We start from the raw sequence: 17,752 nt of genomic DNA on the forward strand, positions 1-17,752 counted from the left end.
TCCCACTGTGATTCTGATGAGATGCTTGGGTTGAGAATCTCTGGTGTAGGGTACCCATAGCACAAGCTCTGGCATATAGTAGATATTAGGGAATTATTACTTAAGTACATGAATGATATCATGAATGTTTCCTTTATGAAACAAATAGTTCAGATTTTTGACCTTCACAGATACACTATCTTTTACTGAAGAACTTAATTAAAAAGTTCATATCTTATGAATGAACAATATGCATAATTGTGCTGTCAGATTATCATATTTAGTTATCAAGTCTTTCAAAAAGGTCATTTGGAGTCATTCATTGCAAACATCTAAATGTAATTTAATTTTTCACAGTGGATTCTCTAGCAGATCAATGAACGTTCATGCTACGGGTCAACGGATATCATGTGTATCTTTAATCAACAGTAAGTTTGAGATGGAGGAAAAAATATGTTAACTTATAATTGTGTTCAAACATAAGTATTATACATGTGTATTCAAATATAAGATTTTTTTTTTTGGTAGCACAATGGTGCAAATTTTTACTCTGCTTTTTTCTAGAAGTCTATTTTTTCTTCCAACCCACATTCTTGGGCATGTTTTGGATATGGCACATTCAGAAATTAACTGTAAATGGTCTATTTCATCCACTTACTTTTGAAGTGAAGTCCATCATCATTGGACAAGTTTTGCATGAAGGTCAAAAGAAATCATTTTCCATTAATTATATTCTATCTTGAACAATTCTCCACTGAATCCATATTTACTTTTTAAAAGTTCTAGTGAAAGAATATACTGCTAATTAGGGTTTTATTGGAAGCTAGGAAAGAATCTCACTTCTTATGTTTAATGGTACAATGGGAATATTTATAATGTTTCTGTGTTGTTTAGGACAGACCTTGCCCAAAGAACTTGCTCATTAAAGGGATTGTACATATTGGTGTTCTGTGCTATATATTCTCTGATAGGTTTGAATTTTCTAGCTGACTTTTATATTTTTGTCTTATTCTCATAGTGAGAAGTTAAGAAGACTGGGACTGTTAGGGCACTTGGGCGGCTCAATTGGTTAAGCATCCAACTCTTGGTTTGAACTCAGGTCATGATCTCATTGTTTGTGAATCTGAGCCCTGTGTTTGGCTCGGTGCTGATGGTGCAGCCTGCTTGGGATTCTCTCTCTCCCTCTCCCTCTGCCCCTCCCTTGCTCCTGTGCATGTATTCTTCCACTCTCTCTCTCAAAAAAAAAAAAAAAAAGTTAAAAAAATTAACAATAAAAAAAGACCAAGACTGTAATATTCAACTTCTATTGTAGAAAAGCCCATTGCATTGTTAGCATCTAATTAAACTCTTACTTAATTTACAAAATGGAGTGACAGAAAGCTGTCCAAGGGATCAGCATCATGAAAAAACTCATAGGAGCCTCAAAAATAAACACCTAATAAAAAGATTTAAAAGTACAGTGAATGCTGATCCCCAAATGGGGTTATGGATCAAAATTATCTGGGGGACTTAAAAAAAATCAGGTTTTAGTCCAAATTTCTTGAAACAGAATCTTGAAGGTGGTAGGGGAGAAGAAATGATGGCAGAGATTGCTTCTCCTCCCCCGGGTCGAATTCTTATGTAGTCAACTGGGCAAAATTCTGTGGTTAAGCATTTGCGAAACACTGTATAACGGAAGGTACACTGGACAGGGAATTAAGACATTTGGGTTCCAATCAGACCTTTGCCACCAATTAATCTGGGATAATTCACTCAACCTTGATAAATTGCAGTCTCCTCAATGATGGGCTTCTTTTCTAGACAATTTCTCCAGTGATTTACAAGGTCCATTTGTACCTAATATCTAATGATTCTATTAGTTTTATCTTTCATGAATTCCTAAAGCAAATCTCTACTATAGGAGTAAATAAGCAATAAAATGATTAAGTAAAATAGAAAATTAAGCTGTATCCACAATAAAATCCCCAGCACAGGACTGAACTGTGTGCTGCACCAGGAATTTGTGCATGTATATACAAGTTTTTACTGGATTCTGTTATCTAGATTATATCCACCAATGGTCAACAAATTAGAAAACTCTGTGACAATGCACTGGTTCTTACCATTTCAAAAGTATGTAACCTCTTGTACCCCTAAACTTTAGTACAAAAAATTTGCAAAGGCACAATGTATTTTCCAGTCTTTCTCAAACACCATTTTAATGTGTTACTAGTTCCTCCTAATCAGAGAATTATCTACATCAGCAGAATTATTAATTTCCTGATCACTGGCTTTAGTCATTACATATGTATGCTGCATTTATGCCTAGATTTATATTCCTATATAATGGTATCTAACCAAAGTGTCTACAGTGTGGTACAAAAGAGAAACTCAATAAATGTTTGTTTAATTAATAAAAGAAGCAAGGAAAGAAGGGAAGGAAAAGTAAGAGGTAAAAGGAAAGATGTTGGGCTAATTTAATGAGGAGGGCTTATTTAACAAGGATAATGAAGTTTTCCACATCAGTGGGAACCACATGATCCATTTCCATTAGCTTATGAATGTGCCATAGATAGGCATTGTGTTGAGGTAAAAAGATATCCCTTTAATGTGAAACAAACAAACATAACATTGAGCAGAACTTTCAGAATCAATTCTGAAAAGAATAGCTCACCTTTTTTTAAGCAGAGGCTTCCATTCACTGGTTTTCCCTCCTTGTTGACATCAATTTTCATCCAGCTATGGAGGTATTTCCTGTCCTTCTTGACCACTACCTTGGAGCCTTGTTTCTTGAGAAAGAGAGAGGTATTTTCCACCTCAAGGAACCCTTCCTGCTCATGGCAAGTCCATCGGGGTGCCTGGTAGCAGTGGGTAGAGACAGCTGGTAGGGAAGGGCCACGAGAAGAGCTGGAGATGCCCAGGCACAGAGCAGATTTAACATGAAGGAGTTTTCCATCCTCAGTCCACATCCACTGCTGGTTCTGGCTGGTCCCATTGCACAAACCCACCACCACTCTCTTATTTTTGGAAAGGCACTCTTGTTTATGGACATGGACAATCTGAAACCCCTCTGGAAGATGAGATACTCATAAAGTACTATGTAGAAAATTATAAGGCCCATCAGAAAACAAAACATCCCACCCGCAAATCAGTCCAGTGAAAATACAAGGTTTACTTGTCTTTTGCTATTACTATCATTTCGAGCGAATAGTCCCAGATTCAACACACGTGATTTAAAATCCCAAGGCTGACATTGTCAAACGGTTAAAATGTCATCCTTCACTCCCTTTCTTTCACCTGGTTTAGGGAAGAAAACACACTCCCACTGAAATAATAAAAGGAAGCTTGAAAAAGACACCAAACCATCCAAAGAATATGGTGTGATATTTTAGCCCAACTATTAAATATACTGAGGTTATAAAAAGCTCCATCCCCCTTTTGACCATTATACTCTTTCCATCTCATCACCATCCCCCATTCTAAAAAAGCACCCCTTTTTCCAATTCTTAAGTTAGCACTGCAGTATTTGTACACAAATTGCATAGTTTGGATACGTGTTTAAAAATTAGATGTATTCATCTCAAAACAAAACAAAAATAAAACAAATTTTCCCACCCCTCTAAACCTTCTTAGCTAATAGTGACCAGTGAACGTATTGATCACAAATACAATTTCTTACAGTCCTGGAGAGAAGCATTTCTCTATATTGTGACAATCTCTGCAAGTTTCCCTCAAAACTGATAGACTAAAAAACAAAACAAACAAAACAAAAAAACCCAGCATTTCTTGACCAAAAAAAAAAAAAAAAAATTAAACATCCAATTATTAAGCATCAGTATTAAAAAGTGAAATGTTCAGGATCAGAAACCATTTTCTGAGCTTTTACTTAATTTGCTCTACTCTCCCATGAAAATATTCAGACGTTCCTTCCAAATAGCAACTTCCAAATAAAACACACCTCACTTCTTCACCCCCTTTAGTTATATCTCCTTATATTTTCCTTCTTTAACATACACAGAAAACAAAACTATAACCTGATAAGGAAAAAACATGGAGAATGCCACAGACTGCCACATAATAATCAGTTTCTCCTCAAGGTGCTTCACTGTCTCCTATAAAGATGCCATTTCAGGAGCTCTCCGAGTTATTAGGAGGCCATTTATTTTCTTTCAGAGAAAAGTCTCAGCAGAGTGGACAGAGCTGGCTCTTTTTATTCCCCCTCCTCAACGTCTTTGGTTAAACTGCCATGGAGACCTGGCTCCATTTCCACCTTATTTCAGACACTTCAAAGGACAGAGACTCCTCTGCTGGCTGTTGGAGAAATGCCCCAAGGGAGGCAAGACTACTCACCTGAATTCCCAAAGATTAAGCAGGTAAGAATCGCCATGTAAAATTCAGCCTCCATTTTCCACTTAACAACTGTTCATGCTTTGCTTGGGGGGAAAAAAATCTCCCAGATAAGAGAAGCAAAGACTAGGAAGGAAATGTGCCTTCATGGTGGGGGGAAAAAGTCAGTGACGAGCACTTCCTCCTATTGAATTGTTTGGGGAAGTTTTACACCAGTGTCCTTTTGTCTGTTTCCTTAGAAAGAAGGGATTATGATTACCTCTCCTTTTTTTATGTAGAAAAAATTCTGACCTCCAGGAGCAGAATAAAACTTGTAAGTTTTCTCCTACATGTCTTTGGCACATGACTACGTCTTAGCCTCAAGAAGGAAGAAAGGAATTGTAATCTTAGTTAATTGAATGTTCCTAAAACATTACATCTCTTCAGGTGATATTGATTCTGCTGAATAAACACAAGTCATGTAATTTATGAGGGCCTATGACAAGTGATATAAAGATGTAAACATGTACCGTTTGTATAATGATATGCTGGGAGCCGATTGAGGAAAACCACATAATGATGGTACTTCTAGATCATTATCCCTCAAGTGATGACAATATTACATTTAGAGACAGTTATCTCCACTGGGGAGAGGCAGAGACTAAAATTAAACCCATCTTATTACCTACTCCAGGCTTCCCCCAAAAGATAAGAGCTTCTTCCCAAGAGGAAAAAAAAAGCAGATGCTTTACTCAATACTTAGTATTAAGAGTAGTTTATTGGCAGTATGAAACAAAGTCAACATAGCTGCATTGAAAATTTATATTTGGGCAGAACATCTAGTGTTTGCTGAGTGCATTTTTTTTAACTTTATTTGTCTCTTGAGGATTAAAACCTTTCAGAAATGTAAGAATATCCATGGCAGCAACCTTTTGGAGAACTTCTGGAAATGGGACAGTTTACTTCATTCCCAAAGGGATCTGCCTTTTTTTGGGGGGGAGGGGAGAGAGATTCTAGGTAGACAGAATATTCAAAAATTCCTTCTTAGTAAAAGAGACACAGATATTTAAAATTCTTGATACATCATAGTTGCTACAAATTTGTTTTTCCCTTTTAAATTAAAATGACTCACAATGTAGAAATACAGTGGCTGGAGTTTTGGAGCAGAAACCACCTCTATGTCCAATAATAGAGAGTAAATACATATACACCCAGTGACAATCATTGTGCTCTGTAATTGATTGACAGGAGGTACTGATAAATACACATTTATAGGTAATATTATCAAGACACATTTCCATATAAAATAGTACTGCTTTTGATTTTTTTTTTCAAAAACAAGGACTTATTTGTGAAAAATCCATTATCAATCACTTGCGACCTTTACGGCAAGATTCTGGTAACTGAGAAAGGTAATAGCACTTAAAACAGGAACAGTTTAACAGCTGACAGTCCATTCACAAGACAGATTTTGCAAACATTAAAGCATCTAAACACATAATAATAATTTCTTCAGCAGCTTCTCCAGTTGTCATCTGATGACATATATCACCGAGTATTTCATCCGTACATTCTGTGTGGCAGGTAGTCAATACAGACAAAACAAAAGTCTCCTTAGCTGTGTGAGAAATCTATCATACCTCCATCAGCATAGGACCTTCAAAATAACTTAGGGGATGCTTACAAATGCATTCATATACACAAGAGGCTGGCAATCTTTAATTGTGTTGCCATCTTCCACAATCCGTGCCACAGCTTGGCTTCAGGACTTCTCTTTTCCTTCCACTGCAGGAAGTTCCTTCCAGAAGCCTCAGGTGGGTAATTGATTAACTACCCCTAGAGATTGATGGTCTGGTAAATCTTCAGAGAATCACTGGACGGTTTCTGCTGAAAGTCTGCTCTCATACAGGCACAGAGCATGATGTACAAATTCATACTGCTCACTAGTTTGGACCATTCCACCCCTACAAGAAAGAGAATACAGTAACTTCTTATTGCTAACGTCCTACAGTCTTAAGAGACCATATCCAAGCTAGGGTATTATGCCAAAGACACAGAACTGTTGACCTGGTGAACTTAATATGCTAATGTGTATAAGGAGATTATCGCAGTGCCTGGTATACACTAGACGCTTAATTAATTTTTGCTACATACATTACCGGGGAGGTGGTACTGCCTACTGGGTAAGTACTTAGATTTTCGGACCACCCAGGCTGAGTTGAAATCTCTCCTATACCAATTCTTAGCTGTGTGATCTTGGGCACGTTCCTTAAAACCTTTTATGTTTCAGTTTCCTCCTCTGTTAAAGTGGAATGATAGTACCTATTGCATAGGATTCTTGTGAGCGTTAAGTGAATTCATATATCTAGAGTGTTAGTATCACTTCTCAGGTGGCTTATAATTCATCTCATGTTAAAATGGTTTATATACTTGGATTAAAGTTGAAGCAGGTTCACCAAACAAACTCAACTGTGAGGTGTTGCTCTTTGTACAAGTAGAAAGAACAACTATCCTGGAATGGTCTCATTGGGTATGTGATATAGAAACAACCTTAATCTTTAGGTGTGGTATGCTGAGTATCTGAATACAATAGTGGGTGGGCCTTTAAATGAGTTGGAAAAAGGGAATTGCTTTTTTTCCCTTTGTTATCAACATTATCATTACTAGTTACTCAGGGTACCTTTTGTTCCTGGATTAGTAGAAGGCAGCTACCTTCCTGAGAAATATTGATGATGCTTCTCATTATACTTCTATAGATTAATTATATCACATTTTGCTCTTTATAATAACAGTTCTTTTACCTGGCAAAGCTACTGATAGTAATGTAAATGCTACCTATTGTTCCTGCTCACTGAATAACAGAATCACTGTTAGTAACTATTTGATGTCCTATAAAGTCTCTATAACCATACAGTCCACTGATTTCATTATTTCATTATTTATTTACTTATTATTGAGAAAGAGGGGGTACTAGTGTGCGAGGGGCAGAGACAGGGAGAGAGAGAGAATCCCATGCAGGCTCTGCACTGTCAGTGTGAAGTCTGAAGCAGGGCTGAGCTCACCCCAGGCGGCACTCCGGCTCACCGGATGTGGGGCTCAAACTCATGAACCGTGAGATGACCTGAGCCAAAGTTGGTTGCTTAACTGACTGAGCCACCCAGGAGCCCCACAACCCATTTTAAAATTACGTTTTAGCCAGTTCTTCCAAGAGGTGGTTACCATTCAAAATAATTAATTCTCGGCCATGTAAGCACTTCAACTTTAAAAACAAGATAGACTACCTCAGTGTAATGTGATTTCTGGTTAATGGTAATAACTGAAACTGAGCTTGTATCTATGTTTACTTGTCAACCTCTATAAATATAAGCTTACAAAACATTAAAATATTAAGCCTTCTCTCCTCTAAACTACACAGTGATGTTATTAAGTGAGTGAGATTTCACCCTTCTAAATTAAACTAAGCAGGTTGACATGATGCCAAAATGATGTATTTGGCAAGAAACAAAGAGGTAAATTTCAGTGATAACGACTTAATGGCAGAAGTATTTCATTGGTCTTTCCCCCCAAAACTATACATTTTGTTGTATTGAAGGCAACTTTCTGGCCAATGTGTTCCTTGGTCATAAGTTGACAACAGAAATGGCAAACTGAAGATGAGGTTTTTCTTCTTCTTCTTAGCTGGATGGTAACATCTGGGCCCACCTCAAACCACAGGAGGTGTCCAAAAGATGTTGGCTTTGGCTGTGATGCTTAAGAGACACAGCCATAGTAAATAGTAGGGCAGCTCCAGGAAGCTGAGAGGTACCTCCCTTCACCTGGCTTCACACAGCTCAGAGAACCATGAGTTTTCCCCCTTGAACTGCTGATGGTTCAATGTGGGGCCTTAGATGTGGCTCCATCTCTTAGGCTCTCCTCTATGAACTTCGTCTCACCCTTTACCTCACTTTGAGGTAAGCTCTTCCCTTTCTTGTCTGTTCTGGTGAGCAATGGTATTTACGTGTCCAACTGGTGAATGAACAAAGACATGGTCCAAGTTTTCATACCCATGTTACCCCCAAGTGGGTCAGCAGCATATCTTCTTGCTCAGAGTATATTTTCTATGACATTCTGTTAACTAAGTCAAGATTGTTTCTGCCAGCAAGTATGGGGGAGATGGGGAAACAAACTGATTAGGTGTAGGCTAGCAAAATCTTGTGGGTATGCAGGTTTAAGGAAGGTATATGAGAAATTATTACTTCCCACCTAATTTGGAAAGCATTTTCAGCAGAGTGATTCAATTTATGACAAATGCCGGCACAATGTAGGCTTTCCAGAAGGGAGCAGTCTACATGGCATATGGTCAGCTAGTTTCTGCTGGAATGCTCATGGGGAGGTGAGAGGTCTTAAGAAGCAGCCTTTCCCAAAGTTGCAGGAAAGCTTCTGAAGAGAGAAAATGAATCTGCTCCTATCTAACTTTCACCCCATTGGTTGAACTGAAATAACCCCCAAAAAAGTCTAAAGACTCCCTCTCGTAGTCACACAATAGCTTTCTAAATGCTGGAAAACAACCATCAAAGTCCCGTAATCTTTTCTTCTCTAGACTAAACATCCTGTGGTCCCTCAATATTTCTATAAAGTTCGGTTTCCCGGTCACCCACCAATCTAGTCTCCTTCGTCTATAGGCCATTTTATCAAAGATGACCTTCTTACAGTGTTGTGTCTACTCCCGACAGGATCTAGTCACTGGGAATATTTTCTCCTTTGAGCTGCATGTCATAGGCCAATGAGCTTGCATTTGCAGGTACATCAGATGATAAGATCTCATGGTACCCATCTGGTGCCTGGTGCCCAACAACACTTTTAAGATATCGAGGGAAGGTTTGGGTTTATGAAGTCTGCAGGATTTTTTGTTTGTTTGTTTGTTTTAATTTTGAGTGTGAAAGTTACAGTCTGTTCTCATCCTGTACTTAAGCTATTGACTTTTTGAAACTAAGTGCAGGATTTTCTAATCAGTCCTATTAATTTCAACTTGTTGGTTTCAGCACAAAGTTTTTATTTACTGTCATCATGATTTCTATCATTCAATATATTAACCTTTCATTTCTTACTCCCAGCATTATGTCTTCCAGATATTTAAGAAGCATGCTTTATTTCTTTTTAACTGTCATTCATAATGGAGGAGGAAAAGACCGGGCCAAGGTGGGGTCTTTATTATAAGTAATTTGATATCGTGATATACTGTCTATCCCATTCCAAAATTGTTTCTAACTAAGTTGTAGGTCCTTTAAAGATAGGCATAATGTTATAGCCTTCTCATATTTGCAACAATGAAAAGTACTTCCTAGTCTTAAGTGAATGCCTGTCATGTAGATTACTCAGGCCATGCTATTTTCATGTCATATGAAAGCAGATAAACTCTGGGCTAAAAGAAGGCAAAGGGCATTACAGGATGCATTCACTGGAGTCTGGCTCAAATTCAGGAACTCATCACAATTATCTCTGAAAATATTTGGTAAATATCTAATTGCATATATTGGAATATAGAATACTCTGTTGATCTTTGTAAGAATTTAAAATTTAGGATTACCGTGCAGATTTTACACAGTCTTTTTATAGATTAGCCATGGTAAAAATAATACCCAAGAAGCTAATGTAGTGCCTGCATGCAAAATGCAGTTATACGATAAGTGAATAATGCTAGATTATACAGAACCCTCAGGAGAGCCCTGTAATAGTTCATCCTCTAGGAGAGCTCTGACTTGGCTGTTAGGTACCTTTCAGGTCAGACAGGGCTAGATGGACTTACTGAAGTCTGGATCCATACAGTGATGTACAGTTTAAAGTATTTTTTAAAAATGTTTTTATTTATTTTTGAGAAAGAGAGTGTGAGTAGTGGAGGGGCATAGAGAGGGAAACAGAGGATCTGAACTGGGCTCTGCACTGACAGCAGCAAGCCCGATGTGGGGTATGAACTCACGAACCCATGAGATCATGACTTGAGCCGAAGTTGGGCACTCAACTTAATGAGCCCCTGAGGTGTTCCCCACGCCCCACCCCCCAACCACTGATGTAAAGTTTAAAACACATGCTGGTCTTTGAAGGTAAGAAGCAGGGATGCTCTTTTCATTTCTTTAAAAATCATCCTCCAACTCCCTTTTAAAGAGCAGGCACTGGGGGCACCTGGATGGCTCAGTTGGTTGAGCTTCCAACTCCCGATTTCCGCTCAGGTCATGATCTCACAGTTTGTGGGATCCAGCCCCCTGATGGGCTCTGGATTGACCGCATGGAGCCTGCTTGGGATCCTCTCTCTCCTTCTCTCTCTGCCCTTCCTCTCCTCAAAATAAACAAATAAACATTTAGGGGTGGCTGGCTGGCTGGCTCAGTCAATAGAGCATCTGACTCTTGACTCTTGGTTGTGAATTTGAGCCCCACGCTTGGTGTAGACATTACTTAAAATAAATAAATAAATAAAAGTCTTTAAAATAAAAGGATTAAAAAAGAGAAGAGCAGGCACTAAAATAATCTTTGGCCCCCAGGAGATCATAGTTTAAACTCAACCAAGGTGGATTTTAAAAGACTTCCATGCTGATCAATATGATGCTTCAGTGGAGAAGGCCTATGGGGCCCAAAATAGATGGACCATTGTGAATCAGGCAGCATGCCCCACCATTACTTAATACATTGTTTTAAAGCATCATGTCTCCGGGAGAATCCTCTTTAGGTACGAAGCTACTTCCCAGAGTTCCAGTTCCCAGATCAAAAACAAATGAGGTTCAATACCTACTGCCAGAGCAGGAATTAGTTTACCAAAAAAGAGTGGGGGAAAAAAAGCCCCAAGAAAATGGGGCAAAGGGACCAGTGAGTTATGAAAGTGACTGTGGCTCTGAAAGGTTTGGAATACCAAGGTGTCAGGTTCATTGCCCGTAGGGACTAAAGTGTGTTAAGACAGAAGAAGACACCATACACTGTTGTCGAGACAAATCCTTTCTCCAACACTTACTATCTGCTTTACCTTACTACATAATCTTTGCAGTACTCAGTTTTCTCATCTGCAAAATGATGAGGTAATAACATAATGGTGTCTACCTCATAGCGTTGTTGTGAGAAAGCAACGGGACAATCCATTCAAGATGCTCCGTGCACAGCAGAGCACATACAGATGCCAAGCTGCTAGCTATCGTTGTTGTTATTGTTACACTTTGCTGGTATCTGGTGGAACAGGACTGCCTGAAAGGCTCTGGGATGGGACCTCTGAAGGCCTTGGAAAACTCAGAATACACCTGGCAGGGAACACAGTATTGCCCTGGTTGGGCAAGCCGAGATGGAAAGGTCCAAATATGTTTCTAAATATTGACCAGCCTAGAAGTCTGCTACAGTAGAGGCAGATGATGGCATGTAAAGGAGTGGGCTTGGAGTCTGACAGATTCACGTTTGAATCCTTGCTTTTGAATCTCCTCACTGTATGATCCTTCCCAGCTGGGCTTTCTTCGCTTAAAAATGACACTAATGACAAACCTCAGCAGATTGTGAGGATTAAATTAGTCAGACTATTATCAATCTCTAGACAGAGGCTCTTTGCACAATTCTTTTTTTTTTTTTTTTTTTTAAATAAATAAATAATCATTTTTTTATTTATTTTTTTTTTAATTTTTTTTTCAATGTTTATTTATTTTTGGGACAGAGAGAGGCAGAGCATGAACGGGGGAGGGGCAGAGAGAGAGGGAGACACAGAATCGGAAACAGGCTCCAGGCTCCGAGCCATCAGCCCAGAGCCGGACGCGGGGCTCGAACTCACGGACCGCGAGATCGTGACCTGGCTGAAGTCGGACGCTTAACCGACTGCGCCACCCAGGCGCCCCTCTTTGCACAATTCTTAACAGCCCACGGTTCTGCGGTGGTGCCTGAGGGGCCATGGCAGGGTGGAGGAGGGGCTTGGGTTTTAGGACTAGTTCCTAATCCTGGTTTTGACCAAGGCAGTTGTGTATTTTATTTTATTTTATTTTATTTATTTATTTATTTATTTTTTTAACGTTTATTTATTTTTGAGACAGAGAGACACAGCATGAACGGGGGAGGGGCAGAGAAAGAGGGAGACACAGAATCGGAAGCAGGCTCCAGGCTCTGAGCCATCAGCCCAGAGCGGGACTCGGGGCTCGAACTCTCGGACCGCGAGATCGTGACCTGAGCTGAAGTCGGATGCTTAACCGACTGAGCCACCCAGGCGCCCCTATTTTATTTATTTTTTAATTGGCTTTCAATGTTGGTGTTCTCTGGAAGATTTTGTCTTCCCATTATTTTGTTTCCTATTGTTCACCAAAAAAGTTTGAAAACCGCTGGCTTGGCAAACGGTATTTACCTAGTAAATTTTCAAGTTTTGCAAGGTTTAAACTGGGTAATACATAAAACGCTTAGCACAGTGATTGTTATTTAGTGAGTACTAAATAAATGCTACATATTATTTTTCTTATTCTTCTGGTAAGTGCTTAGCTGACCTTGTGCCTAGGGTGATCATGCGTCTGGTTTGCTTGGGATAGTCCTGGTTCACTCTTCTTGTCCTGTGTAATTGCTAATAGAGCCACCCTTCACTGACAAGAGTGCCTTGGTCTGGATGGTCAATTATTTGTTCACCCTAATGCTGTCCCGTTCCATGCTGTGGAAGAAAGTCATTCCTTTTATCATAGAAGTGGTATTGGTTGCCTGCCTCTGACGTATACCACCCTCTAGAAATGTCAAACGTCTCATATCACATCAGCCCCACCAAACACAAAAACCAGTGTCTTCTGTCTCCATGCAGGGAAGCACGTAGCTGTGTCAGCTGGGGGTAGACTCAGGTTGGAAGGAAAAGCAATGTCGTTTTTTCCCTTTGCTACTAAGAGGGTGTGTTGAAAAAAACCAACCCAGATGCCCAGGAGAGAGATTTGGTTTTTCACATGTTAAAATTGTGACCTTTTGTGACTATTAACTCACACATACAGACAGCAACAGCCTTTCCTGCTGCACCGCCCAGCGCGTATCCGGTCTAATCAGTAGACAGAAGAAATTCTGCAGCGGTGACTCACTTCTGGGCTAACAATGGAACTTACGCTCCTTGGCTTTTTATTATTTTTGAATCTGGAATTCTTTTGGTAAAGTTTGGTACAGTAAATTTAGAACAAAAGGTGTGGATGTTAATGTGCCTCATGGGTAAAGCTTCGACAGCTTGGGCGTGAGTCAAGCCAGGCTAATGTCTGCTGCTGTAACTCAGGTGTCTTGAACAAAGGTTTTCCCCTGTGTCCTTTATATCGTATCAGGAAGGAGAATTTAAACATAAATGTTCTGATTCTGAGCAGGTATTTTGACATAGACATTTTCTCTGGAGTAACTGTGTTCCAAAGTATGTGTAGGGCATAAAAGCCAGCACAGACCCAACGATAATTCAGTCATAATTCGATGCTTTAGCATATCTTCAATTCCATTTTTTTCCCTGAAAATTAACCAATTTTCTTCTGAACACCCAGGTTAATATTCAATTAGCTCTAAGCTAAGAAGGAGGAAAAGGTTATCCTGGCAACCACTTGGGAGATTCATTTGGCATAATGTGTTCTTTAAGAGGACCTCTTGTTACAGTCTCAGAAACTGTGATGTCAAGTAAATAAGTCCATACCAGTCCCTGGGGCTTTATCCTTAAGTTTCCTTAAAAGAAGTAAACAAAAATGTTCAATTGCTGATCTTCAAATGAGATCTTTGAAATCCACTAATTTATGGGAACTTTGGAATGAGTCGGGGATGCAGAAAGATATGGAGAAATGTAAGGGTAGGGTTGATAAAAATTATATGAACAGGTGGAAATTTTAGCTTTGGAATTATTTTAAACAAGTTTTGGAAACAAATAATACTTTGGGGACACATATTAGCCTAGGAAACTGATGGCTTATATATTCCTCCTCTTGGATTGTTATAATTTAAAAAAAAAAAAAGAAAGAAAGAAAATCATCACACTAAAGTGATTAATCAAAACATTTAAACAATGATATGACGCACACTGGAAGCACTTTTCTATCCTGTCTGGGAAGCCACAAGCAAGGTTTTTGGATGTCATTCCAGTTTAAGGCCTCCAAGGTAAGGATGTACAAAGACAACAGCAGATTTCACCACTGACTCCCTAAAAGGAGGATTAGACAGATTGTTTCCTGTTTCTGGGGAAGGAAAAAAAAAAAAAAAGAAAAAAAAAGAAAAGAAAAAAGCCTTGGGACTGCATATTATTTTATGTGCTTCACTTCCCAAATTCTGTTTTCAAGTTCTTCCAGTGTCCAAAGGTGCCAAATGAGATTAAGAGAAATATGATGAGGAAGAAGTTGTTCGAGGTCAACCTGCGAAGGAACATGTTCCTTTCATCCTTGCCTAGATGTCTTCTGATGGCCACATATTGCTCCTGAGTCATTTTCTATGTGCATGGGAGGCATTTTTTGAGTTTTTAAAAAATTTTTATTATTTTTAAATTAATTATTTATTTGTTTTTTAGAAAGAGAGAGAGGGGGGCAGAGAGAGTATGCCCATGCAAGCGAGTATAGGAAGGGCATAGGGAGAGAGAGAATCTTCAGCAGGCTCAGCGCTGAGCCTGATGCAGGGCTCAATCCCACAACCCTGGTATCATGACCCGAGCCGAAATCAAGAGTCAGGTGCACAATTGACTGAGCTACCTGGGAGCCTCCTGAGTTTCCTGGGCTATTTTGTTACTAAGGATTGTTACTGTTTTTTAAAGGAACAGGTGTATTTCTCATACTTACTGTGTAAATGGCCTTTCACTATGTCATACTGCAAAACCTCGGCACACACAAGCCTAAATGAATTTCTTGCGGCAGGAGCTAAATATGGTAAAACCTGGTTGGTTTAGCTTTAACAGCAACTAAAGTTCTTTAGATGGTATAGACACAACAATTTAGTGATATTTAAGGTTAGAAGATTTAAGCAAGATATGGAATGTCTAACTAATAAAACATGATTACATTGGGCTCAATTTAGTGCCAATGCTATGGGTCCTTTTTTTTCACCATAAGTTTTGAAAATTGTTGACCTATGTATGTATGGTAACTTCTATTAACAGGAAAATATGACTAAACAAAATCCTTTTTTGTCATGCTGGTCAATAGAAAGTTCATTGTATTTATCATATTCAGATATCAATAATGATCTAAACTGAAACCATCAGAGATAAACAATTTTCCCTGGTTTATACAGCATCTAGTTCAGGGTCATCGTCAAAGGCAGAATTAGAATGTGAACTTCCTCTCAATTTGCGTTTAACCCAATTTAGTCTCCCACTCCAGAAAACAACAGTGTTTTGGGAACCAAACAAATCCAGAATTTAGCCTATCTAATTAGAGAAAAACTGGAAGCTCAGTTCAGAATGTTTAAAAAAAAAAAGACAGTCAAAATTTGTTATGTGACTTTGGATATACCATTCACTCTTTTTAGGTCTTGGATTCCCCCCGAAGACTGAGAGATTTGTACAATATTTGACCATGTTTCTTTTAAATCATCCCTTTCCTAGTAGGTGTTTGGCAAATGTTATGATTGTCTGTTAATGCTGTTCCATTGTTCTTTACAGAAACAAGGTTCAAAGACTCAAAGAATGCAATAGTTGAAAGGGAGTTTAGAGAGCTAGATGATCACTTCCCAATCACTGAATCCCAAGATGGAAAGGCATTTATTGGAAGGGTCCTCAAACCCATCTGTGCCTCTAGCAGTATCATTAGACCAAATAAACACACACACATATGTATCACTAATTTTTAAATGTATGTAGGTGTTGTTTTGAGTCACAGAATGAAAATTAATTTATTAGCATTAAGGATTTCAAAGTACAACTATCAAGTTGAAGTCCATGGAATATTTTACTCTTATAAAAGGGGGTCTTCATATCAGAAGAGGTTGGGGGGCCACTGATATGCCCATTTCTCTTTTTACATATGTAGACAGACAGGCCTAGAGTGGACAAGGGGTCACACATGGAATTAAGGCACAGCCAGGATTAGTACCAAGCTTCTTGACCTCTGGTCCAGTGACCTCCAGCCCCTCATACTCTAGTGGCTGGCTGCCTGCTGCCTCGTCTCCTCAGCCAGTGCTTGGTCCAAATTGTCCAATACCGACTTCATCTTTTAATTAAAAATGAAAGCTATGGGAATGAAGGAATGATCCATTAATACACTTCTAAATAAAATACTGGTGGGTGCCTTGCACTGAATTTGAACTCCTACTTGGAAAAAAAAAGAAATCCTAATTTAGTTCAAAATATGCTCAAAAGTATTATTAAAAAGCGAATCACAGACTCGTGAATCTGCAGTGAGAACTGTTGCATCTATTAATAGAAGTTGCCCTAAAGCCAATGAAAATAATGTCTTGCCAGAGAATGAGGAATCTACCAAATGGCTTTGTCATCGTTGTTACAATGGAAACATCCATTCAGCAGAACACTCATCTCTAAACCAGACCATTTGAATTTCTTGCTAAAATGCAGGTTTGTGATCTCAGAACACATTGCCTGCTTTTGGCACGTTGAATAACAATAATCAGGCATTGTAATTTATCAACATCATCATTGTCATCATCACCAACATCACCATCATTTGGAGTCAGGTTTTTGATCATGCTCAGTGCTGAAACTCTTATCATCCATGGAAAAAGCCCATTTGAAGTATCTAAATCACTGCCTTTCTTCTTGGCTGTTGGCCGTGCCCTGGACTTCCCATAAGTGGTGGGGGGTAAACTATTAAAAAAAGATGCACAGTGCACAGTCTTGGATCATCAGTGGGTAGAGGTCATTGTTAAAGGGAGTATGAAAGCAAAGGGAAGTCCTGTGGAGCTTGCACGCTGCAGTGCATAAAATATCAGCCCCTTGATATATTGGCTCTGTCTTTTGTAGCCCTTATTATACTCAGCTGGGTGCTCTTTTTTAATGGTCCCCACCCACGGCTCAAATCCCTATGCCATTCCCTGTCTTCTCTTCACCACCAAACTTCTTGAAAGAACAGTTCATATTTATTATTTACAACTTCTTTTGGTCCCATTTAGATAGGCTTTGAGGAAAGTTTTGTATGGTCAAATTAAATATGAAAGAGAGCTTAAAGGAAGTTAAGTGGGTTTCTGTGCTGGGGGACTTTCCAGATTCTTCAATGTTTTAATACTTACTGTGAATATCCATGTGGGGAGGGCTTCTAAGAAATAGAGTATATAGCTCACATTTAATTGAGAGCCTATTTTATTTTATTTATTTAGTTTTGCCTGCATACACTCTAAGAGGATCTGGCACTTGGCAGGCTCTCATAGTTTAATTAGGAATTAAACTGTGCCCTGAGAAACACAGTCTGGAAAAGTCTGTTAAGGAATCCATCTTTCTATGCCTAGGTACCTGATGCATGTACCGTAGAAGGTGTTTAGTAAATGTTTGTTGAATGAATGATACATGATTCAGGAGTACTAAAAAGAGAGCACCCAAGGTCTCTAAGCAGAG

General features: G+C 39.0%; 2 protein-coding genes across 8 annotated transcripts in view; both read right to left on the minus strand.

The window, feature by feature from the left end:
- PTPRB (protein tyrosine phosphatase receptor type B) overlaps window positions 1-4,448 on the minus strand; it is a 119,823-nt gene extending 115,375 nt beyond the window's left edge. Inside the window, exons 1-2 of one of the 5 annotated variants that reach the window (XM_047865033.1) lie at window positions 4,309-4,448; window positions 2,633-3,028 (exon numbers count right to left, since the gene is read on the minus strand). In XM_047865033.1, coding sequence (XP_047720989.1) covers window positions 2,633-3,028; window positions 4,309-4,363 — 451 coding nt within the window. In that variant the 5' untranslated portion in view covers window positions 4,364-4,448. The remainder of the gene's footprint in view (window positions 1-2,632; window positions 3,029-4,308) is intronic. The other 4 variants (XM_047865032.1, XM_047865034.1, XM_047865036.1 and 1 more) reach the window with 4 other exon arrangements.
- Window positions 4,449-5,043: 595 nt separating this feature from the next.
- The window catches only part of PTPRR (protein tyrosine phosphatase receptor type R), a 245,859-nt gene continuing 233,150 nt past the window's right edge, over window positions 5,044-17,752 (minus strand). For all 3 annotated transcript variants that reach the window (XM_047868277.1, XM_047868278.1, XM_047868279.1), the window contains one exon: window positions 5,044-6,248. In XM_047868277.1, coding sequence (XP_047724233.1) covers window positions 6,155-6,248 — 94 coding nt within the window. In that variant the 3' untranslated portion in view covers window positions 5,044-6,154. The remainder of the gene's footprint in view (window positions 6,249-17,752) is intronic.

Source organism: Prionailurus viverrinus, chromosome B4 (assembly GCF_022837055.1).
Source record: "Prionailurus viverrinus isolate Anna chromosome B4, UM_Priviv_1.0, whole genome shotgun sequence".
NCBI lineage: Eukaryota > Metazoa > Chordata > Mammalia > Carnivora > Felidae > Prionailurus > Prionailurus viverrinus.